The 25,698-nt window shown below is 42.7% G+C and overlaps 3 protein-coding genes across 4 annotated transcripts in view; all 3 read left to right on the top strand.

Moving 5' to 3' along the window:
* The window catches only part of LOC143767285 (gastrula zinc finger protein XlCGF66.1-like), a 32,604-nt gene extending 26,813 nt beyond the window's left edge, over positions 1–5,791 (top strand). Inside the window, exon 7 of the mRNA XM_077255502.1 lies at positions 4,828–5,791. Coding sequence (XP_077111617.1) covers positions 4,828–5,663 — 836 coding nt within the window. The 3' untranslated portion in view covers positions 5,664–5,791. The remainder of the gene's footprint in view (positions 1–4,827) is intronic.
* The window catches only part of LOC143768146 (uncharacterized), a 350,260-nt gene that overhangs the window by 47,757 nt on the left and 276,805 nt on the right, over positions 1–25,698 (top strand). The gene's annotated exons all lie outside the window — the stretch shown is intronic.
* The window catches only part of LOC143767240 (uncharacterized), a 62,392-nt gene continuing 54,866 nt past the window's right edge, over positions 18,173–25,698 (top strand). Inside the window, exons 1-3 of one of the 2 annotated variants that reach the window (XM_077255431.1) lie at positions 18,173–18,320; positions 18,404–18,501; positions 21,687–21,777. In XM_077255431.1, the coding sequence (XP_077111546.1) occupies positions 18,188–18,320; positions 18,404–18,501; positions 21,687–21,777 (322 nt within the window). In that variant the 5' untranslated portion in view covers positions 18,173–18,187. The remainder of the gene's footprint in view (positions 18,321–18,403; positions 18,502–21,686; positions 21,778–25,698) is intronic. The other variant, XM_077255429.1, reaches the window with a different exon arrangement.

Genomic DNA, 25,698 nt, shown 5'->3' with positions numbered 1-25,698 from the left:
TTTTGCTATATATATAGTATACTTTTGTACAATTAAATACCCCATCCCAAAATACACATAGGTATAGGTATATTGCATATGTGTAGGTATATTGCAATTGGCATTCCAGCCTAAACAGATAACAAATGCTGAATTGTGTATACAGATATTACTACATATATAGTACAGCCAAGTGCAACTTGGAACCACTTTTATAAGTACATATTTGGTGAATAACCAACAAACAATTTAAAATCACTGATACACTTATCAGTGATTTTAAATTGTTTGTTGGTTATTCACCAAATATGTACTTATAAAAGTGGTTCCAAGTTGCACTTGGCTGTACTATATATGTAGTAATATCTGTATACACAATTCAGCATTTGTTATCTGTTTAGGCTGGAATGCCAATTGCAATATACCTACACATATGCAATATACCTATACCTATGTGTATTTTGGGATGGGGTATTTAATTGTACAAAAGTATACTATATATATAGCAAAAGGCTAATATTTGCTTTTGGATTTGGTACCTATTTAAGCTGAAACATTACTGTTAACACACCTGCATTTCTGTACCTTTGAGGAGTGGGGCTAGCATATTTTTCCCTTCTGTGTTGATGATAGTGCCGCAATTAAGCCTATATAGCTGTGAATATCGGTATAATGCTTTGGCTTGGGCTTCAATGGTAGTTTGATTATCCCCCTAAATTTTGGGGTTCACTACTGTAGCCCCATAGGCACCACCCATTCAGAGTATCCCTATAACTACAGGGACTCGGCTAGGGTTAAGAAGGGACAGCCACCGAGGAGCGGGGGCGCCACTTTGCGATCAAGAGGGTGCCAACCTCCGCTGGTAGGCAGGGTAGTCTTGAATAGGGATTTTTTGAGGGTGTTTTAGCTATTAGAATAGGTTCAGCACATTAGCTAAAAAATCTGAGGTCAAACTAATACTCCCTCAGCTGTACATTTTGGTGAATTTCTATCTGGTATCGATTTGGTTATAATTTAATTTTGGGGCCCTATTGTGTGGTATGTTTAGGATATTTATAGAGTATGATATTTTTATATCACTTGAGGGATACATAGGGCTCTTTAGGGCGAGCCGTCGGTGAGCGGGGGCGCCACATTGCGTCCAAGAGGGTGCCAACCTCCGCAGACAGGCAGGAAGCACTTTAGGGACACATAGAACCTATAATCGAATTCCGTGCTCCCATATATTGCCCATGTACTATCGGGCCAGTTTTACATTAACCCACTCCCACTAAGAGGGGTTTGGGTGTTGTGTCGCTTTTAGTCCTATTCTTTGATTCAATAAAGGTATTTGTGTATATATTAGTTTTTGGTTTATACTTTTTGGAGTCTCATGTTAAGCAGGTCAGGATGGTCTTTCAGGTCCTGCGTGACAATGCTTTATTTGTGAAGGGCTCAAAATGTCTTTTTGGAGTCCAGAAGATTTCTTTTTTGGGTTTCATTTTTTCTCCTTCTACTATTGAGATGGACCCAGTCAAGGTTCAGGCTATTCATGACTGGACGCAGCCTACATCTGTTAAGAGTCTTCAGAAGTTCTTGGGTTTTGCTAATTTTTACCGTCGCTTCATAGCTAATTTTTCTGGCGTTGTTAAGCCTTTGACGGATTTGACCAAGAAGGGTTCTGATGTGACTAATTGGTCTTCTGCGGCTGTGGAGGCCTTTCGGGAGCTGAAGCGTCGGTTTTCTTCAGCTCCGGTCTTATGTCAGCCAGATGTCTCACTTCCCTTCCAGGTGGAGGTTGATGCTTCCGAGATTGGAGCGGGGGCTGTTTTGTCGCAGAGAAGCCCCGATGGCTCTGTGATGAAGCCATGTGCTTTCTTTTCAAGAAAGTTTTCGCCTGCCGAGCGGAATTATGATGTCGGTAATCAGGAGCTGTTGGCTATGAAGTGGGCATTTGAGGAGTGGCGACATTGGCTCGAGGGAGCTAAACATCATGTGGTGGTCTTGACTGATCACAAGAATTTGATTTATCTCGAGTCGGCCAAGCGGCTGAATCCCAGACAGGCTCGTTGGTCGTTATTTTTCTCTCGTTTTGATTTCATGGTCTCGTACCTGCCGGGTTCGAAGAATGTGAAGGCTGATGCTTTTTCTAGGAGTTTTGTGCCTGACTCTCCTGGAGATTCAGAGCCGGCTGGTATCCTTAGAGAAGGGGTGATTTTGTCTGCCATCTCCCCAGATTTGCGACGTGTGCTGCAAAAGTTTCAGGCGGATAGACCTGACCGCTGTCCACCGGAGAGACTGTTTGTCCCGGATAGATGGACCAACAGAGTCATCTCCGAGGTTCATTCTTCGGTGTTGGCGGGCCATCCTGGAATATTTGGTACCAGAGACTTGGTGGCCAGGTCTTTTTGGTGGCCTTCCTTGTCGCGGGATGTGCGTTCCTTTGTGCAGTCTTGTGGAATTTGTGCTCGGGCGAAGCCTTGCTGTTCTCATGCCAGTGGTTTGCTGTTACCTTTGCCTGTCCCGAAGAGGCCTTGGACGCACATTTCCATGGATTTTATTTCTGATCTCCCTGTCTCTCAGAGAATGTCTGTCATCTGGGTGGTGTGTGATCGTTTTTCTAAGATGGTCCATTTGGTGCCCTTGCCTAAGTTGCCTTCCTCCTCCGAGTTGGTTCCACTGTTTTTTCAAAATGTGGTTCGTTTGCACGGGATTCCTGAGAACATTGTTTCTGACAGAGGATCCCAGTTTGTGTCTAGATTTTGGCGGACCTTTTGTGCTAAGTTGGGCATTGAATTGTCTTTTTCTTCGGCCTTCCATCCTCAGACGAATGGCCAAACCGAGCGAACTAATCAGACCTTGGAGACTTATTTAAGATGTTTTGTTTCTGCTGACCAGGACGACTGGGTTACTTTTTTGCCGTTGGCCGAGTTTGCCCTTAATAATCGGGCTAGTTCTGCTACTTTGGTTTCTCCTTTTTTTTGTAATTCGGGGTTTCATCCTAGTTTTTCCTCGGGTCAGGTGGAGCCTTCTGACTGTCCTGGAGTGGATGTTGTGGTGGATAGGTTGCATCAGATTTGGAATCATGTGGTGGACAATTTGAAGTTGTCACAAGAGAAGGCTCAGCTCTTTGCCAACCGCCGTCGCTGTGTGGGTCCCCGACTTTGCGTTGGGGACTTGGTGTGGCTGTCTTCTCGCTTCGTTCCTATGAAGGTCTCCTCTCCTAAGTTCAAGCCTCGGTTTATCGGTCCTTATAAGATTCTGGAAGTCCTTGGACCTGTGTCATTCCGTCTGGACCTCCCGGCATCATTTGCTATTCATAATGTGTTCCATCGCTCGTTGTTGCGGAGGTATGTGGTACCTGTGGTTCCTCCGGTTGAGCCTCCTGCCCCGGTGCTGGTTGAGGGAGAATTGGAATACGTGGTGGAGAAGATCTTGGATTCTCGTGTTTCTAGACGGAGGCTCCAGTATTTGGTCAAGTGGAAGGGCTATGGTCAGGAGGATAATTCTTGGGTTGTCGCCTCTGATGTTCATGCAGCCGATTTGGTTCGTGCCTTCCATGTGGCTCATCCTGATCGCCCTGGGGGTTTTCATGAGGGTTCGGTGACCCCTCTTTAAGGGGGGGTACTGTTGTGAACTCTGTTTTCAGGCTCCCTCTTGTGGTCACTGGTGGTATGGTGTGACTTTTGCTTTGGGCTCCCCCTGGTGGCTTGGTTTGTTATCCTGCTGGTCTCTGGCTATCAGCTGGTTCGTTATCCTCTGGGAGGTTCCTATATAGCTCTGTTTTACTTTCACTTGTTGCCGGCTGTCGATGTAATCAGTGCTACTCAGATTCCTTCTGACTACCTTGCTCCCAGTCCATCCAGGACAAGCTAAGTTTTGTTTGCTCATTTTTTGATCAGCAGTGTTTATCATGTTTTCTTGTCCAGCTTGCTAAAATGTGATTCCCTCGCTTGCTGGATGCTCTAGTGGACTGAGTTTCTCCCCACACACCATTAGTTGGTGCATGGGTTCTTGAAATCTCAGGATGGATATTTTGTAAGGGTTTTTTATTGATCGCATAGACCCCTGCTCTATTTTCTGCTTTCTAGTACTAGTGGGCCTCTTTTGCTGAATCTGATTTCATCCCTACGTATGTGCCTTCTTCTTACTTCACCGTTAATATTTGTTGGGGGCTTCTAAATCTTTGGGGATTATTTCTCTGGAGGCAAGCGAGGTCTTTCTTTCTCGTTAGGGGTAGCTAGTTCCTCAGGCTGGCTCGAGACGTCTAGGAATTTTTTAGGCACGTTCACCGGCTACCTCTAGTTGTGTTGGATAGGTTCAGATTTGCGATCAGTCCAGTTACCATCTCCCTAGAGCTTGTCCTTAGTTTATTCACTTGCTGGTCTATTCGTGATCCTCAGCCACTTAGGATCATAACACCTAACATCACTAGCCTCACCAAAGAGATGAAGCTCCAGCCATCACATAGTGGGTGAGTTAGTTAAATGTTTAACTAAATAAAGCAGCGTAATTTTCAATTTGATAGTTTTGCACGGTCCCCAAATGATGGTATAAATATCTAAATGGCCTTGGCAGAAAAAAGGTTCTGCACCCTTGATATAACTGGTAATGATTGATGACAGACAAAGTGAAACATGAACTTATGGTGAAGATGAATTGAACAGAGAAGTGAAAAACTGAAATAGCACAACCTGAAAACCTAATGGCAAAATCCAATAATCACTGCTTTGTGCTCTGCTCTCTTATGCATCAGTAATTTATTTATATTACAATTTGTATTAAATTTTTTTTATAAAATATATAATATTGATATGATTTTAGCATAGTATTATTGGAAAATAACAAAATCATTTTTATTCTTGACAGATGACTGTACCAGGAGCTCAGTGGGACATCTGCTACTTTCAGATTTCGTACCAGATGATCATAATATTACACCAGATAAACATGAAGAACATGCCATTATCCCAGATACACCTCAATCCCTTCTCAGAAAAAGTCTTTCAGCCATTCATTTTCAACAAGTCCTTTCTTCTGCATCATCAATGACTGATATTCAAAACAAAAGTCATAGGAGGACCAATGAACATGAAATAGCTCTTAAAGAGGAAAAAACATTTTCGTGCTCAGAATGTGGGAAATGTTTTAATAGGAAAATGAATCTCGTTACACATCAGAGAATTCACACAGGGGAAAAGTCACTTTCATGTTCAGAATGTGGGAAATGTTTTATGTGGAAATCACAGCTCATTACACATCAGAGAAATCACACTGGGGAGAAGCCATATTCATGTTTAGAATGTGGGAAATGTTTTTTATGGAAATCACATCTTGTTATACATCAGAGAAGTCACACAGGGGAGAAGCCATATTCATGTTTAGAATGTGGGAAATGTTTTATAGAGAAAGCACATCTTGTTAGACATCAGAGAACTCACACACAGGAGAAGCGATATTCATGTTCAGAATGTGGGAAATGTTGTAATGAAAAATCACATCTCATTGAACATCAGAGAATTCACACAGGGGAGAAGCCATTTTCATGTTCAGAATGTGGGAAATGTTTTTCAAAGAAATCACATCTTGTTTTACATCAGAGAATTCACACAGGGGAGAAGCCATTTTCTTGTTCAGAATGTGGGAAACGTTTTACAGTGAAAGCATCTCTTGTTGGTCATCTAAGGACACACACAGGAAAGTAGTGATTCTCTTTTTTTATAATTTTATTCATAACATGATTGTTATTAAAAAGCAATTAGTATTCATATGCGCCTATGTTTGAATCATATATACATGTATAAAATATTTTACATTTACATAAACAAGTTGTCTAATACTTTTCTCTTCTGTTTGATGTGACATTAGCATTGGAGAGATTCTGCTATAGATCAGAACAGTTGCCAACTAACAGCTAGCCTGTCCGTTAACAATTTAACGACCTCTGATACATATTAAAATGGCAGCCATATAGCGGTGAGAGGAAAGTAAATAGTGCCCCAGTTGGTAAATATCTCACAATGGTGACAGCTGTATATGACCTCTGTATCTGACATCTGATTAACCCGTCAAATGCCACTGTCAATCATGACTGCGGCATCTTAAGTGTTTAACAGGTGGTTAAAGATATAGAGTGCTCTCAGTGGTAGAAACAAAATAGGAATCTTGTGGGTGTGATACCTTTTAATGGCTAACAAAATATAGTGAATGATGTTACAAAGCAAGCTTTCAAAACTGCTTACGTCTCTTCATCAGGCTGTTATGACAAGATATTTGAAGAAACCCAATTATATACAGTAAAGAGCACAGGCATGGTGTGATACATGGGCATTTAAATAAACAAACACTGATCTTTAACCCCTTAGTGACAGAGCCAATTTGGTACTTAATGACCGAGCCAATTCTTACAATTCTGACCAGTGTCACTTTATGAGGTTATAACTCTGGAACGCTTTATCGGATCCCGCTGATTCTGAGATTGTTTTTTCGTGACATGTTGTACTTCAAGTTAGTGGTAACATTTGTTCGATATTACTTGCGATTATTTATGAAAAAAATGGAAATATGGCGAAAATTTTTAAAATTTTGCAATTTTCAAACTTTGTATTTTTATGCCCTTAAATCAGAGAGATATGTCACAAAAAATAGTTAATAAATAACATTTCTCACATGTCTACTTTACATCAGCACAATTTTGGAACCAATTTTTTTTTTTGTTAGGGAGTTATAAGGGTTAAAAGTTGACCAGCAATTTCTCATTTTTACCACACCATGTTTTTTTTAGGGACCACATCACCTTTGAAGTGATTTTGAGGGGTCTATATGATAGAAAATAACCAAGTGTGACACCATTCTAAAAACTGCACCCCTCAAGCTGCTCAAAACCACATTCAAGAAGTTTATTAACCCTTTACGTACTTCACAGGAACTAAAACAATGTGGAAGAAAAAAATGAACATTTAACTTTTTTTTGCAAACATTTTACTTCAGAACCATTTTTTTTAATTTTCACAAGTGTAAAAACAGAAATTTAACCACAAATTTTGTTGTGCAATTTTTCCTGAGTACGCCGATACCCCATATGTGGAGGTAAACCACTGTTTGGGCGCACCGCAGAGCTTGGAAGTGAAGGAGCACCGTTTGACTGTTTCAATGCAGAATTGGCTGGAATTGAGATCGGACGCCATGTCGCGTTTGGAGAGCCCCTAATGTGCCTAAACAGTGGAAACCCCCCACAAGTGACACCATTTTGGAAACTAGACCCCCCAAGGAACTTATCTAGATGTGTGGTGAGCACTTTGAACCCCCAAGTGCTTCACAGAAGTTTATAACGTAGAGCCGTGAAAATAAAAAATCGCATTTGTTTTCACAAAAATGATTTTTTCGCCCACAAATTCTTATTTTCACAAGGGTAACAGGAGAAATTAGACCACAAAAGTTGTTGTGCAATTTCTCCTGAGTACGTCGATACCCCATATGTGGAGGTAAACCACTGTTTGGGTGCACCGCAGAGCTTGGAAGTGAAGGAGCACCGTTTGACTTTTTCAATGCAGAATTGGCTGGAATTGAGATCGGATGCCATGTCGCGTTTGGAGAGTCCCTGATGTGCCTAAACAGTGGAAACCCCCCACAAGTGATACCATTTTGGAAACTAGACCCCTTAAGGAACTTATCTAGATGTGTGGTGAGCACTTTAAACCCCCAGGTGCTTCACAGAAGTTTATAATGTAGAGCCGTGAAAATAAAAAAATCGCATTTTTTCTACAAAAATGATCTTTTTGCCTCCAAATTTTTATTTTACCAAGGGTAACAGGAGAAAATGGACCCCAGAAGCTGTTGTACAATTTGTCTTGAGTACGCCGACACCCCATATGTGGGGGTAAACCACTGTTTGGGCGCATGGCTGAGCTCGGAAGCAAAGGAGCGCCATTTGACTTTTCAATGCAAAATTGACTGGAATTGAGATCGGACGCCATGTTGCGTTTGGAGAGCCCCTGATGTGCCTAAACAGTAGAAACCCCCCAAAAGTGACCCCATTTTGGAAACTAGACCCCCCATGGAACTTATCTAGATGTGTAGTGAGAACTTTGAATGCCCAAGTGCATCACAGAAGTTTATAATGCAGAGTCGTGAAAATAAAAAATATATATTTTTAAACAATAAAGATTTTTTAGCCCCCAAGTTTTTATTTTCACAAGGGTAACAAGAGAAATTGGACCCCAAAAGTTGTTGTCCAATTTGTCCTGAGTATGCTGGTACCCCATATGTGGGGGTAAACCACTGTTTGGGCGCACGGCAGAGCTCGGAAGGGAAGAAGCGCCATTTTGGAATGCAGACTTTGATAGAATTGTCTGCGGGCGTTATGTTGCGTTTGCAGACCCCTAATGTACCTAAACAGTAGAAACCCCCAACAAGTGACCCCATTTTGGAAAATAGACCCCCCAAGGAACTTATCTAGATATGTGGTGAGAACTTTGAATGCCCAAGTGCTTCACAGAAGTTTATAATGCAGAGTAGTGAAAATAAAAAATATTTTTTTCCCACAAAAAAGATTTTTTTAGCCCCCAAATTTTTATTTTCACAAGGGTAACAAGAGAAATTGGACCCCAAAAGTTGTTGTCCAATTTGTCCTGAGTATGCTGGTACCCCATATGTGGGGGTAAACCACTGTTTGGGCGCACGGCAGAGCTCGGAAGGGAAGGAGCGCCATTTTGGAATGCAGACTTTGATAGAATTGTCTGCGGGCGTTATGTTGCGTTTGCAGACCCCTAATGTACCTAAACAGTAGAAACCCCCACAAGTGACCAAATTTTGGAAACTAGACCCCCTAAGGAACTTATCTAGATATGTGGTGAGAACTTTGAAAGCTCAAGTGCTTCACAGAAGTTTATAATGCAGAGAAGTGAAAATAAAAAAAATATTTTTTTTTCCAACAAAAAAGATTTTTAGCCCCCAAGTTTTTATTTTCACAAGGGTAACAGGAGAAATTGGACCCCAAAAGTTGTTGTCCAATTTATCCCGAGTACGCTGATGCCCCATATGTGGGGGTAAACCACTGTTTGGGCGCACGGCAGAGCTCAGAAGGGAGGGAGTACCATTTGACTTTTTTAGCGCAAAATTGGCTGTCGTGTTTGGAGACCCCCTGATGTACCTAAACAGTGGAAACCCCCCAATTCTAACTCCAACCCTAACCCCAACACACCCCTAACCCTAATCTCAACCCGATCCATAATCCTAATCACAACCTTAACGATAATCACAACCCTAACCCCAAAACAGCCCTAATCTCAACCCTAACCATAACCCTAATCAAAACCCTAAATCCAACACACCCCTAACCCTAATCCCAACCCTAACCCTAATCCCAACCCTAATCCCAAACGTAACACTAATCCCAACCCTAATCCAAACCCTAACCCTAATCCCAACTCTAACCCTAACTTTAGCCCCAACCCTAACTTTAGCCCCAACCCTAACCATAACTTTGGCCCCCGTCGTCACAAAAAAAGTTCAATGTAACCTTTTTTTTGTACGTCGCGTCCGCCATTTCCGCGCATGCGTGGCCGTAACTCTGCCCCCTCCTCCCCAGGACATAGACTGGGCAGCGGATGCGTTGAAAAACTGCATCCGCTGCCCACGTTGTGCACAATTTTCACAACGTGCGTCGGTACATCGGGCCGACGCATTGCGACCGCCCCGTACCGACGCAAGTGTGAAAGAAGCCTAAGGCTACTTTCACACTAGCGTCGTACTCGGCCCATCGCAGTGTGTCGGGCCGACGTACCGACGCTAGCGTTGTAAGCGCCGCACAACGGGTGCAGCGGATGCTGTTTTTTCAACGCATCCGCTGCCCCATTGTGAGGTGCGGGGAGGCGGGGGAGGAGTTCCGGCCACGCATGCGCGGTCGGAAATGGCGGATACGTCGCACAAAAAAGTTACATGTAGTTTTTTTTGTGTCGACGGTCCGCCAAAGCACGACGCATCCGTCGCACGACGGATGCGACATGTGGCAATCCGTCGCAATGCGTCGCTAATGCAAGCCAATGGAGAAAAAACGCATCCTGCAAGCACTTTTGCAGGATGCGTTTTTTCTCCAACGACGCATTGCGACGGAAGCCAAAAAACGCTAGTGTGAAAGTAGCCTAACCCTAACCCTAGCCCTAACCCTAAATTTAGCCCCAACCCTATCTCTAACCCTAACCCTAACTCTAACCCTAACTCTAACCCTAACTCTAACCCTAACTCTAACCTTAACCCTAACCCTAATTTTAGCCCCAACTTGTCTTCTCCTGCCGGCCGGCAGATGGCAGCAGATGGCGGGCGCACTGCGCATGCGCCCGCCATGATGAAAAAGCCGGCTGGCAGGAGAAGACAGAAGAGGACCCAGGGACCCCGGGTGAGTATGATAGGGTCCCCGAATCCCCCTATTTCTCTGTCCTCTGATGTGCGATCACATCAGAGGACAGAGAAATAACTGATCGCTTTTTTTTTTTTTTTTTTTTTTGCGGTCGCCGGTAAACTGTTAATTACCGGCGATCGCAAAGCAGGGGTCGGTGCAAACCGACCCCGATCATGTTCTTTGGGGTCTCGGCTACCCCTGGCAGCCGAGACCCCAAAGATCTTCCGGGCGGCGGGCGCACTGCGCGTGCGCCTGCCATTTTTTCCCGGAAAAAAGATGGCGGCGCCCATGGGGAGACACGAGGAGCACCGGGGGAGGTAGGTGAGTATTGGGGGGCTATTGGGGGCCATCGGGGACCACATTTCTCTGTCCTCCGATGTGCAATCACATCGGAGGACAGAGAAATTAAACGGCAAATCGCGTTTTTTTTTGTTGTTGTTGCGACCGCCGGTAAACGGTTAATTACCGGCGATCGCAACTCGGGGGTCGGTAAAAACCCCCCGAATCATGTTCTCTGGGGTCTCGGCTACCCTCGGCAACCGAGACCCCAGAGAAAATCCGACTCTGGGGGGCGCTATTCACTTTTTCCACAGCGCCGTTAATTAACGGCGCTGTGGATTAAGTACCCTTAGCGGCCGCCATTAAAAGGCGTATCGGCGGTCGTTAATGGGTTAAAGAGAGAATCCTTAATTAGGTAAGATTAGATAAGTGGTGTGAAAGTTTCATGGACCCTATATGCATGTAGGATCAAAGGGCTGGTGGTACCTTCATTGTTTTTGGAGGAAATTGCTCAGATTTGGTAGTGGGCCATAAATCCTCCTGACAAATCGAGTCCTGTGTGAACAGACTCAAATATGGTAATGAATTTGTATTCCCAGACCCTGCGATGTTTCTGTGATTTGAAATTGCCTTTCAAAATGACAACTTTCATATTGTCTATGTTGTGTACTTGACCACAGAAGTGTTTGGCCACAGGTAAATGTTTTTGTTTTTTTTGTCTGTAATTGTATGACACTGAGACCTCATCCTTGCTCTCAGTCTCTGTCCTGTTTCTCCAACATAGAGCCCCCCCACAGGACATATATTGCATAGAATTAAATACACCACATTTGAATAGAAACATGTGAACGTCCCAATGAATGTCATGTAAATACATGTGAATAGCTAAGGCTGGGTTCACATTATGTTATAGGCGTCCGTTAGACGGACCACGTTACACCGCGGTGTAACACAGTCCGTTAACGCCGCCATTATATCCTATGTCGAACGCATTGCTGGCTAGCGATGTGCTGTCATTGCATGATGGACCCTGGGACGCGGCCTGCAGCGTTTCCTGGTCCGTCACTGCTAGCGCAGATAGAGCATCTGCTAGCTCTATCTGCTCTAGCGCGATGACATATCGGCACTTGCGTTAAAAGCAGCCCTTTAACGCATGTGTTGAACGGGCTGCTGTTAATGCAATGTGAACCTAGCCTAACACGGTACCAAACCACTTTTTTTCGTTTAAGTAAAAGGTGGTTAAAACACATATTAAATGTAAAGAAGTAGAAAGAAAAAACCCACAAACTCACACAGAAATCATGAAAACCTATTTTGCCACTGAAAATGCAGCCTTTGCGTTACAACTAAAAAAACTTCACATAATTAATATCGTCAGATTGGGAACAACCCACACTATAAAACCGTCTCCTTATTTATACCGTACGGCGAACAATGTAAAAAAGTGTAATAAAAAGCACTTCAAAAATGTATTTTTTTTGCCATACTGACAAACAAAAAATGTCATGTAAAAAAAATGATAGAAAATTGTTCTGCAAAAACAACATTCGACAAATAAATAAAAGCATTACATATCTCAGAATATGCTGCACAAAACAAATTAATGTAAAATATTGTTTCTAGTGTGTAAAAGTAACAAATCATAAAAAATGTATATAAATCAGGTATCGCTCTAATTGTACTGACCCAAAAAATTAAAATGTTTAATTGTTCTTATCTCTTTTACTGCATGTTAAGTCACACACGCAAAAAAAAATAGCTGAGTTTTTCGTGTTTGTCCATTCTCCATCTGAAAAATTGTAAGAAAAAGTGATAAAAAATGGTACCAAAAAATCAAATTGCTTCGCAGAAAATAAGCCGTCATACAGCTTTGTTTGCCAAAAAAGTCAAAATTTACTACCGTATATACTCAAGTATAAGCCGACCCGAGTATAAGTCGAGACCCCTAATTTTGCCACAAAAAACTGGGAAAACTTAATGACTCGAGTATAAGCCTAGGGTGGGAAATGCAGCAGCTACTGGTAAATTTCAAAAATAAAAAGAGATACCAATAAAAGTAAAATCAATTGAGACATCAGTAGGTTGTGTTTTTGAATATCCATATTGAATCAGGAGACCCATATAATGCTCAATACAGTTCATGATGGGCACCATAAGATGCTCCATATTAAAACATGCTCCATATAATGCTGCACAAAGGTTAATAATGGCCCCATAAGATGCTCCATAAAAGCATTTGCCCCATAAAATGCTGTATAAAGGTTGATTATGACCCCATAGAATGCTCCATAGATTATGCCCCATACAATGCTGTATAAAGATGGATGGCCCCTTAAGATGCTCCATAGATTATGCCCCATACAATTTGGCATAAAAGTTGATGGCCCCATAAGGTGCTCCATAGATTATGCCCCATACAATTCGGCATAAAGGTTGATGGCCCCATAAGATGCTCCATAGATTATGCCCCATAAAATGCTACATAGTTTATGTCCCATAAGATGCTCCATAGATTATGCCCCATAAAATGCTCCATAAATTATGCCCCATAAGATGCTCCATAGATTATGCCTCATAAGATGCTCCATAGATTATGCCTCATAAGATGCTCCATAGATTATGCCCCATAAAATGCTCCATAGCTTATGCCCCATAACATGCTCCATAGCTTATGCCCCATAACATGCTCCATAGATTATGCCCCATATCACTGCTCCCATTTGCTTCAAAACTCCTTGAGCAGCATGTAAATGCTCAATTTTCCTCCCACCTCTCACCTAACTCTCTCCTTGACAGCCTCCAATCTGGTTTCCGCCCTCACCACTCCACCGAAACTGCCCTGACAAAAATTACTAATGACTTACAGCCAAAGCTAACAGACAGTTCTCCATCCTCCTCCTACTTGACCTGTCCTCTGCCTTGGACACAGTCGACCACTGCCTACTGCTACAGATTCTTTCTTCCCTTGGCATCAAAGACCTTGCCCTGTCCTGGATTGCCTCATACCTTTCCGACCGCACATTTAGCGTTTCCCACTCCCACACTACCTCATGTTGCCCTCTCTATGTTGGAGTCCCTCAAGGCTCTGTCCTGGGGCTCCTATTTTTTTCCGTCTATGAGTTGTCCTAGGCCAAGGGTATAAAGTCTCATGGCTTCCATTACCACCTGTATGTGGACGACACTCCGATCTACCTCTCCGGCCCAGATGTCACCTCTCTGCTGTCCAGAATCCCGGAGTGTCTTTCAACCATATCCTCCTTCTTCACCTCTCGCTACCTAAAACTCCATGTAGACAAAACCGAACTCATCATCTTTCCCCCATCTCACGTATCCCCCCTACCTGATCTATCTAGTACGGTAAACGGTATCACACTCTCTTGCACCTGAAATCCGCTGCCTCGGGGTAACTCTCAACTCTGCCCTATCCTTCAAACCGCACGTCCAAACTCTTGCCACCTCCTGTCGCCTTCAACTCAAATATTGCCAGAATCCGTTCCTTCCTCAGCCCACAGTCTACCAAAACTCTTGTGCATGCCCTCATCATCTCCCGCCTTGATTACTGCAACACCCTCCTCTGCGGCCTCCCCGCTAACTCTCTTGCACCGCTACAGTCTGTCCTCAACTCTGCTGCCCAGCTAACTCACCTCTCCCTCGCTACTCCCCTGCTTCTCCCCTCTGCAAATCCCTCCACTGGCTCCCAATTCCTCAACGAACCCAGTTCAAACTACTAACACTGATCTAGAAAGCCATCCACAACCTGTCCCTCCCTATATCTCTGAACTAATCTCCCAATATCTTCCCTCCTATTCTCCTCCACACTTATTCGTTCCTCACACAACCTCCTCCAAGATTTCTCCCTAATATCCCCCATCCTCTGGAATTTCACACATCAACACATCCGATTATCCACCACCCTCAGATCCTTCAGACGGAACCTGAAAACCCATCTCTTCAAGAAAGCCTACAGCCTACAATAACCATTCTGCCGCCTCACCACCACCCGAGCTGCCGCACCCCCGACCTTCTGTCTCTTCCCCATTATCCCATAGAATGTAAGTCCGCAAGGACAGGTTCCTCTCCCCTCTGTACCAGTCTGTCATTGTAAATTTGTTTACTGTAAACGATATCTATAACTCTGTATATAACCCCTTTCTCATGTACAGCACCATGGAATTAATGGTGCTATATAAATAAATAATAATAATACTGTGAGACTTTGAGAGACTAGTTTGAATTCCAGGAATGCCTATTGCCTTTCTTCAGACTGATGTGACTCACCCTTTTCTCTGATGCATTTCTTTTCTTTACTGACTATGCTCTGCATTGGTTTGCTCCTGCCTGCATTATGTATGGTTTCCATTGGATTGTAGTAACCTCATAATTGCAAGCATCAAATGCAAGCACCACACCTCAAATCAACTCCAGGCCTTTTATCTTCTTAATTGAGAATGACATAATGAAGGGATTGCCCACACCTGTCCATGAAATAGCCTTGGAGTCAATTGTCCAATTACTTTTGGTCCCTTTAAAAACAGAGTGGCACATGTTAAGGAGCTGAAACTCCTAAACCCTTCCTTGAGGACCCTGTGATTTGAGGATACCTATCAAAGGTAAAGAAGAGATCGACCGACCCGTATCTACATTCCGTATGTGCGATTGGAAAGCTGACCTTAGTTGTAAATACCGGAAGAATTGAGACCTAGGGATGTTGTAATTATTCTGTAGTTGTTCAAAGGTTACAAAACCCCCCTGGTTATGTATATCACTCACCGAGAGAACACCACAGGAGACCCAGAAATCAGTGGATGGGTGATTTAGTAATTCTGGTATATAACCATTATTCCACAGTGGCATTTCAGCTATGACATCCACAAATTTAATAATTCTTTTTATTTGTCTCCATACCAATCTCGCTAGCCGGAGCATAGGCAACAGACGACAAGCACCAGATTTCTCCATCTCCAAAAATCCCTGTGGGCAATCAATCCGGGCAGAATGAATTAAATGACTCTCGGAATTAGGTAGGGAGCTATTAGGCATCCACTTACTTATCGCCTTAGCCTGCCCAGCAAGGTAGTACAGATAGAGGTCTGGTAAAGCTGCCCCACCCCCCTTTTTTGGTCTCTGTAGAATAGATCGTTTGAGTTTGGGCCTGGTCTTCCCCCATATAAAGGATGTGATTAAGGAATATAATTTTGCGAAAAATGACTTGGGTATTGGTACAGCACTATGTTGAAAGCAATAATTGAGTTTGGGAAGCAGTATCATTTTAATTAGGTTGATGCGGCCTGCGACAGAGAGGGGGAGTCTACTCCAGGTTATAAATTTAGACTTGACCAAATCCATCAGTGGATAGATGTTATGTTGTAGGTCTAACCGACTGTATTGAGACATATGAATACCTAGATATTTGAAGTTGGAAACTACAGGCAGCGATGTGAGAGTCCCAAGACAGGGAACCGAAGTATGAGATAAAGGCATCAGGGCAGATTTATCCCAGTTCATATATAGACCGGAGAATTTACTAAATTTATCTATGGTCGCTATCACTTGTGGTAGAGTTTCTTCTATTTTATCCATAAATATTACCATGTCATCAGCATAAAGGCCAATGGTATCCACACGGTCCGCAATATTTATTATACACACACAGCTCTGCTACATACACATCATACACACTCGGCTCTGCTACATACCCACATGGCTCTGCTACATACACATCATACACACACATAGCTCTGCTACATACACACATGGCTCTGCTACATACACACATGGCTCTGCTACATACACACATCATGGCTCTGCTACTTACACATCATACACACATGGCTCTGCTACATACACATCATACACACACGGCTCTGCTACATACACATAAAACAGACACACCTCTGCTACATACACATACACACAGCTCTGCTACATACATATACACACGGCTCTACTATATACACTTCGTGCAAACACAACTGTGCTTTATGCTTATCATACACACACAGCTCTGCCACATACACATCATACACACACACACAAAGCTCTGCTACATACACATTATACACACACGGCTCCGCTCCGTACACCTCGTACACACACTGCTCTGTTACATCCACACTGCAAATGCCTCCTGACCATTAAAGGGAACCTGTCACCCCGTTTTTTCCGTATGAGATAAAAATACCGTTAAATAGGGCCTGAGCTGTGCGTTACAATAGTGTATTTTGTGGACCCTGATTCCCCACCTATGCTGCCGAAATACCTTACCACAGTCGCCGTTTTCGCCTGTCAATCAGGCTGGTCTGGTCAAATGGGCGTGGTGACATCGCTGTTTCTTCCCCCAGATCTTGCTTATTTTTCCGTTGGTGGCGTAGTGGTTTGTGCATGCCCAACTGCCGAATCCACAGCGCAGGTGAGGAAAAAGAGCGCGATCTGCGCTATTCCCCTGGTGATCGTGGGGGCGGCCATCTTCCTGAGGCCGCGCGTGCGCAGATGGAGATCGCGGCGGCCATTTTCCTGAAGCCGAGTTCGGGGGAATCAGGGTACACAAAATACACTATTGTAACGCACAGCTCAGGCCCTATTTAACGGTATTTTTATCTCATACGGAAAAAAAGGGGTGACAGGTTCCCTTTAAACTTCCCCTCATCCAGCACCATGACAACCAGCACAGCACAGTCCTGCAGACACTGAGGCTCCTGATCATGTGACCCCTGACTCCTCCCCTCCTGTGACCTCATCACAGGTCCTGTGCACACAGAACAGCCATATATGTGGTGTGCGGCTCTGCAGGTGGAGGTAGGTGCTGGAGATTCCCCATTACTGGGCGCAGGGGACATTAACCCCCTCAGTGCTGAGCCTGTGATAAATCTCTGTATGTGACTATAATGGGACTGTGTGTTATACTGGGGGCAGGACGGGGCCATGACTGGATGTAGTGATCATGTGACGCCGGTAACAGCTCCGGAGACTTCTTACATGGGATCTTTATGATGTTACATCATCATCTTCTCCCCATTCAGGTCCCTACAATATCGGATCCTCTCAGTGGAGATCTTCTATATAAGAGAATTCTCCTGAGTGACCCTACAAGGATGGAGAGGGACAGGGACAAGATGGCGGAGAGGATCTTACACCTCACCCTAGAGATCCTCTTCCGGCTTACTGGAGAGGTGAGAGATTCTGATGACGTCACATTACATCATTCTTATCTATGGGAATAACAGATGGACAGAACTGGAGAGGTGAGGACTCTGGAAATGTCTGTAGTGAGGTTTATTAATGTGTCTCTCCATAACCAGGATTACACAGTAGTGAAGAAGACCTCTAGTGAGCGCTGTCAGGCCCCTGCGTCTGAGGGATGGGGAAGACCCCTGAGCCCAATCACGGGGCCTCCACCTCACCCCCTGATACATGAGGACATCAATGACCAGAAGATCCTAGAACTCGCCTACAAGATGATTGAGCTGCTGACTGGAGAGGTGACACTGCTGGGAATGCTGGGACATTATACAGTAACGCTATGGAGGGATCGGGGGATGACGGTATCATTGTATGTGTCAGGTTCCTATAAGGTGTCAGGATGTCGCCGTCTATTTCTCCATGGAGGAGTGGGAGTATTTAGAAGGACACAAAGATCTGTACAAGGACATCATGATGGAGGTTCCCCAGCCCCCCACATCACCAGGTAATAGACAGGACTAAATACACACGGCCTATAATTATCTGTATGTAAAGAATGAATTCAGTCCCTGTATGTGTTTCCTCCAGATCTATCCAGTAAGAGAACAACACCAGAGAGATGTCCCCGTCCTCTTCTTCCACAGGACTGTAAACAAGAAGATCTCGATGTTCCTCAGGATCATCAGGTAGATGGAGAGAAGGTGTCATGAGATCTCCCCTATGATGTGTAGACGGCAGTGAAGGTCTTGTGTTCAGTATTGTTGTATCCACCAGTATTATACACTGAGTTGACAATGTGTCAAACTGCATTCCTCGAGGGCCGCCAACAGGTCATGTTTTCAGGATTTCCTTGTATTGCACAGGTGATAATTTAATCACCTGCACAGAATGATTCCAGCACCTTGTGGAATGCTAAGGAAATCCTGAAAACATGACCTGTTGGCGGCCCTCGAGGAATGCAGTTTGACACCTCTGTGTTAGAGACACCGTCCCTTTCCAGATTTGATTCATAGTGTGGAGTGAGAGCTGTGACCCTGGAATGTAATATAAAATGTAATGATGAGTTATCAGCCAGAATTCACTTTGAAATTGGAAGAGTGAGTGATCTGAGCGACTTCAAACACGGGCATTGGTGCTACATTAGTCAGAACCAGTATTTCAAAAACTACCGACCTTGTGGGGATTTTCCTTGGTATCAAGGCTATATGGAGATTATTGTGATCAAGGAAAAACATCCAACATCAACATTTAAGGCTGGTGGAGGTGGATTAATAATGTGGGAATATTTTCTTGGCCTATCCTCGTATCTCTGATATCTGTAGATGGAGGTTTGGACACTAGAGATTACATAAGTATTGTGACTAACCAAATTCATCTTTTCATGGCAGCTCTTTATCTTATGGTAGAAGAACCTACAAGGTTCAAATAGTTAGGGGGCAGCGTGAGGCATGAAATGTGTGGAGATCATGGTCAGGTCGACATTACTCTAATGTGTATGGGGCTATTACTACCTAATAAAGGGTACATACACATGATGTCTTTTAGATATTGGCAAACCCGTTTTTCAGATGAGTTCCAGGCAGGATCCACGTGGAAATGACGTTGTGTGCACACACCCTTAGGCCGGCCTCACACTCAGCGTATGTAAATACGGTCCATTTTTTACGGCCGTAATACGCAGAAAAGTCCCCAAAATAGTGATCCGTATGTCATCCGTAGGCAGGGTGTGTCAGCGTATTTTGCGCATGGCATCCTCCGTATGTAATCCGTATGGCATCCGTACTGCGATATTTTCTCGCAGGCTTGCAAAACCGACATCTAATGGATTTATGTGCTCAAATGTTCGTTAAAACATATATACAGTATATATATATATATATATATATATATATATATATATATATATATATGTATGTCATTGAGACACACATATATATATATTCTGCATTTATATTTAATTCAGCGCGATATATATGTGAAAAGCCGGTAATTCAATTGCCGGCTTTTCATTTCTCCTTCACAAACCCGACAGGATATGAGACATGGTTTACATACAGTAAACCATCTCATATCCCTTTTTTTTTTGCATATTCCACACTACTAATGTTAGTAGTGTGTATGTGCAAACTTTGAGCGCTTAACAACCACAGGTGGATAAACCACACCACAACCGAGTATAATCCTTAATATAATATTTTATTAAAGAACAATTAAAAGTAGACATGAAATACACATTAAAATGAGAAAAACTGGATAACCAATAAACAGGACACAAAGAGTGCCTGGCACATAACGCCTATAGCAGCAGAGTAGAAATTCAATGCCCCATAAAGTGCTAACAATGATATAATCACACAGCAATGTCAATACCAAAGTGATCACACCATTCAAACAGTGCCTCACACCATTCAAACAGTGCCTGGTGTCAAAGACATCCACATGGTATTTAGTATGTGCGATGGCTAAGCTCAGCACACAGGATCAACATGCTGCTGAATAATATATAGGGCAAACCATATACCATAAATCAATAGCATTATCCCACATTAGAACCAGTGTATAATGTGAAAATGCAAAAAAACAGGCATGAGCCCAAGACATAGAAATATAACTGAAAGAGGCATGATATACTCACTAAATGTTATAAAGGCAGAGTGCCGGTACCACGTTGGTCCCTGCCGCCACCCTGCTTTCCTTTCAGTACCAGGGGTTTTACAGGCACGAGCGAGTGCATTAGCACAGCTCCTGGCTGTAAAATGATTTAACCCCTTCAGATGGATTTACATCGTGGGACATAACGACGGAAGGTATGGAATATTGTTGTTTGTTTTTTTAACTTTGTTTCAGGACGATGGTCTTCAGGTGGATTAAGAGTCTAATAAAATATTACAACATGTGTCTTTATTTCATTAAAATACTTTGTAATCATGTGTGTGTGCTTTATTAACCATTTCGTACTATTGGATTAATAATGGATAAGTGTCATAATTGACGCCTCTCCATTATTAATCTGGCTTAATGTCACCTTACAATAGCAAGGTGGCATTAACCCTTCATTACCCCATAGCCCACCGCTACACGGGAGTGGGAAGAGAGAGGCCAAGTGCCAGAATAGGCGCATCTTCCAGATGTGCCTTTTCTGGGGTGGCTGGGGGCAGATGTTTTTAGCCACGGGGGGCCAATAACCATGGACCCTCTCCTGGCTATTAATATCTGCCCTCAGTCACTGGCTTTACCACTCTGGCGGAGAAAATTGCGCGGGAGCCCACGCCAATTTTTTCCGCGATTTAACCCTTTATTTTACATGCTACAGCGCTCAAATTTTGCACATACACACTACTAACATTAGTAGTGTGGAATATGCAAAAAAAAGGGGGATATGAGATGGTTTACTGTATGTAAACCATGTCTCATATCCTTTTGGGTTTGGGAAGGAGAAATGAAAAGCCGGCAATTGAATTACCGGCTTTTCTATAGAACACTGCTGCGTATTTCTCGCAGGTCACACTGCTGGTCCGTGTGTAATCTGTATTTTTCTCGCCCCCATAGACTTTCATTGGTGATTTTTTTGCGCAATACGGTGACAAACGCAGCATGCTGTGATTTTCTACGTACAAGACCGTATAATACGGATCAGTAAAATACGGCAGATATGAGCTGGGACATAGAGAATCATTGGGCCGTGTGTAATGCATATTTTACGGACGTAGTTTATGCGCTCATACGTCCGTAAAACTCGCTAGTGTGAGGCCGGCCTCAGTCTGACTTACCAGTAGGGGGCGTGACCATTTAAATTGCCTAATGCACTATGAACGCCAAATACAGTATCAATTTTGGTCGACATGTTCATTTACTATTTCTGTTTTTTAAGGGTAAAGATCTGACCCATATTGATGCTTCAGGGACATATGTGAGGGATGATGAGCAGTGTAAGGAGGAGATTCCTACAGATAACCGCACAGGTTAGTAGTGACCACTGAAGTCACAGGTTCTAATCAGTCACTGAATGGTATGATTATGTTTGCATTATGTTAGGTTTTAGGGGTTGTTGCACTGATTTTTTTATGTGGATTTTACACATAAGAATTTCTCGCGAAAACAAAACAAAAAAACCTTTTCACACTATTTTATATAGTTATCTCTCTGCTTTAGGAGGGAGTCTTCTGTGTTCAGAGTCCTGTCTAACACCGGACACTGTTCTCGGTGGATGTCTGTAAATTTACTTTTGACGCTTGTCAGTGTTGGGGATTTGAACTCGGGACCCCAATATGGAAGGCAGAAATATAACTAGTGAGCCACAAGCTGACTTTATGTACAAGATACATTTCTTTACAAGCATAATATTCCAGTATATAAATGGCGCAAGTGTTGTTGGAACGGTAAAAACAATCTCATGATGCAGAACTTTCCATTCTTAAAAAATATCGTAACCCAGACACATTCCATAATAAATGAGACCACTCTGCTCCTGATTGCATTGGTTGTACAACACATCCGTTTTGAACATAAAACCTGTTTGCTTATTCTTAAAAGGGAACAGAAAAAAGAATACTCCCAAACAAAAGTGTAAACACAGCCCGAGGTCGTCTGCCAAAGAATGGAGACGTCTGATTTTCATTTGATTTGTAGAGGAAACTTTCCCGTTCAAGTGAATGTGTCTGTGAGAAAACTGGTAGCACTCCGATGTCATCTGAGTGCTGTCCATTCTTCACTGAGCAGTTGATAATAGAGGCTTTGACAAACAAAAAAACTGGATATCACACAGATTGTAAAAACGGACATCGGGACCAAAAATAGAACCAACATATTGTAACAAAAATTGTATTCTAACTTGTTAAAAAAACAAACAAAAACTGATTGTGCCTGATTGAGGCCCAACTCTATATTCACAATGTGAAGAGCGCACTGTCAGGGGGTTACATCTTTATATACTACAGTAAATTAGTGTGCAACTGTGCCCCTGCCTTGTCCATCAACCCCTTAAGGACGTGCCCATTTTCGGTCTTTAAGACAAAGTTTTTCATTTTTTTTACTTGTTCCGTTTCATGGTATTTTTATTTTTATGAATTTTGGGGTACATGTAACTTTATTAACTCTTTATAGGGAGAAATTGAGAAAAAAACACTTCTGTTGGTTTTTAACGTTTTCATTTTTTCGCTATTCGTGTGCTGCGAGGTTAACTTTATTTTGTGGGTCCGCACGATTCTGGCGATACTGAGTTTATATATTTCTATTTGTGTTTTGCTACTTTTGTACAATAGATACTGTAAGAAAAAAATTGTTTTTATGTCGTTACATTTTGAGAGCTAGACAGCTTACAATTTTCCATCAGCGGAGATGTATGATGGCTTTCATTTTGTGTGAGAAGCTGTAGTTTTCAGTGGTGCCATTTCTGGGTGCAAACAACTTTTTGGTAACTTTTTATTTCATTTTGAGACTGTATGAGCAAAATCTAACAATTCTGTTGTACTTTTTATTCTATCGACGTTCTTCATGGAGAGTTAATAATGGTGTAATTTTAAAGTATGAGTCAATTGCATCACTTGTGTAAAAGATGGGTGTGGGAAATATATTCTGTTTTCCATCCATTGTATGCAAGTTTTTCCTGCTTCACAAACATGCAAATGTTTATTTGGGAATGAGTATAAAACTTGTTCAACCAAACTTAAAATTTGATGATAGATAAGTCTTAGAGACATCAACTTGTTTCTGGTGCATGACACCCTTAATCTGGAAGCACACAACATTTCATATGAATGTGAGAAGGTGGCCTTAGGGAGATTATTTTACAGATAACGGAATTACAACAAGTCGTATATTACAGATACAGAATTATGTTTACAGTTGTGGCCAAAAGTATTGACACCCCTGCAATTCAGTCAGATAATACTCAGTTTCTTCCTGAAAATGATTGCAATCACAAATTCTTTGGTATTATTATCTTAATTTAATTTGTCTTAAATGAAAAAACACAAAAGAGAATGAAGCAAAATATTGATCATTTCACTCAAAACTCAATGGGCCAGACAAAAGTATTGGCATAATACTTGGTTGCACAACGTTTAGCCAAAATAACGGCGACCATCCGCTTCCGGTAACCATCAATGAGTTTCTTACAATGCTCTGCTGGAATTTTAGACCATTCTTCTTTGGCAAACTGCTCCAGGTCCCTGATATTTGAAGGGTGCCTTCTCCAAACTGCCATTTTTAGATCTCTCCACAGGTGTTCTATGGGATTCAGGTCTGGACTCATTGCTGGCCACCTTAGAAGTATCCAGTGCTTTCTCTCAAACCATTTTCTAGTGCTTTTTGAAGTGTGTTTTGGGTCATTGTCCTGCTGGAAGACCCATGACCTCTGAGGGAGACCCAGCTTTCTCACACTGGGCCCTACATTATGCTGCAAAATTTGTTGGTAGTCTTCAGACTTCATAATGCCATGCACACGGTCAAGCAGTCCAGTGCCAGAGGCATCAAAGCAACCCCAAAACATCAGGGAACCTCCGCCATGTTTGACTGTAGGGACCGTGTTCTTTTCTTTGAATGCCTCTTTTTTCTCCTGTAAACTCTATGTTGATGCCTTTGCCCAAAAAGCTCTACTTTTGTCTCATCTGACCAGAGAACATTCTTCCAAAACGTTTTAGGTATTTTCAGGTAAGTTTTGGCAAACTCCAGCCTGGCTTTTTTATGTCTCGGGGTAAGAAGTGGAGTCTTCCTGGGTCTCCTACCATACAGTCCCTTTTCATTCAGACGCCGACGGATAGTACGGGTTGACACTGTTGTACCCTCGGATTGCAGGGCAGCTTGAACTTGTTTTGATGTTAGTCGAGGTTCTTTATCCAACATCCGCACAATCTTGCATTGAAATCTCTTGCCAATTTTTCTTTTCCGTCCACATCTAGGGAGGTTAGCCACAGTGCCATGGGCTTTAAACTTCTTGATGACACTGCGCACGGTAGACACACGAACATTCAGGTCTTTGGAGATGGACTTGTAGCCTTGAGGTTGTTCATGCTTCCTCACAATTTGGTTTCTCAAGTCCTCAGACAGTTCTTTGGTCTTCTTTCTTTTCTCCATGCTCAATGTGGTACACACAAGGACACAGGACAGAGGTTGAGTCAACTTTAATCCATGTCAACTGGCTGCAAGTGTGCTTTAGTTATTGCCAACACCTGTTAGGTGCCACAGGAAAGTTACAGGTGCTGTTAATTACACAAATTAGAGAAGCATCACATGATTTTTCGAACAGTGCCAATACTTTTGTCCACCCCTTTTTTATGTTTGGTGTGGAATTATATCCAATTTGGCTTTAGGACAATTGTTTTTGTGTTTTTTCATTTAAGACAAATTGAATGAAGATAATAATAACAAAGAATTTGTGTTTGCAATAATTTTCAGGAAGAAACTGAGTCTTATCTGACAGAATTGCAGGGGTGTCAATACTTTTGGCCACAACTGTACATCCAGTGACTTAGCGCTCATGTCTCATCTGAGTAGAGACATGTTCTGTTGTTTCTTCTCCATCTCGTCAGACCTTCATGTCGACATCTCCCAGCCACCACTTGACTTGTCACTCTGATCACCGCAGCCCTGAAAATAACAAGGTCACATCAATTTTATATATACATTTATCTCCTAAATACAAAATCTCCCACTGCGCTCTTGAATACAAATATGTACCCCACCATTAATATAATATTAGCCGCACACCATTAAAAATGTACATTAGTAATTGGAATCAGGAATCTCTTCCCATACATCAGCACTTATTACATAGAATTAATAATTTTCGAAGGATGGAATATATGACGGCTCTTCTGAATGCTAGAGTGGAGAATTTTGATTCCGTATGGGCCCCTTGGGATTACTATTGGGCTCAGAGGAAC

The sequence above is a fragment of the Ranitomeya variabilis genome, chromosome 4, assembly GCF_051348905.1.
Source record: "Ranitomeya variabilis isolate aRanVar5 chromosome 4, aRanVar5.hap1, whole genome shotgun sequence".
NCBI classification, from domain to species: Eukaryota; Metazoa; Chordata; class Amphibia; order Anura; family Dendrobatidae; genus Ranitomeya; species Ranitomeya variabilis.
This window is presented reverse-complemented; position numbering and strand designations above follow the sequence as displayed.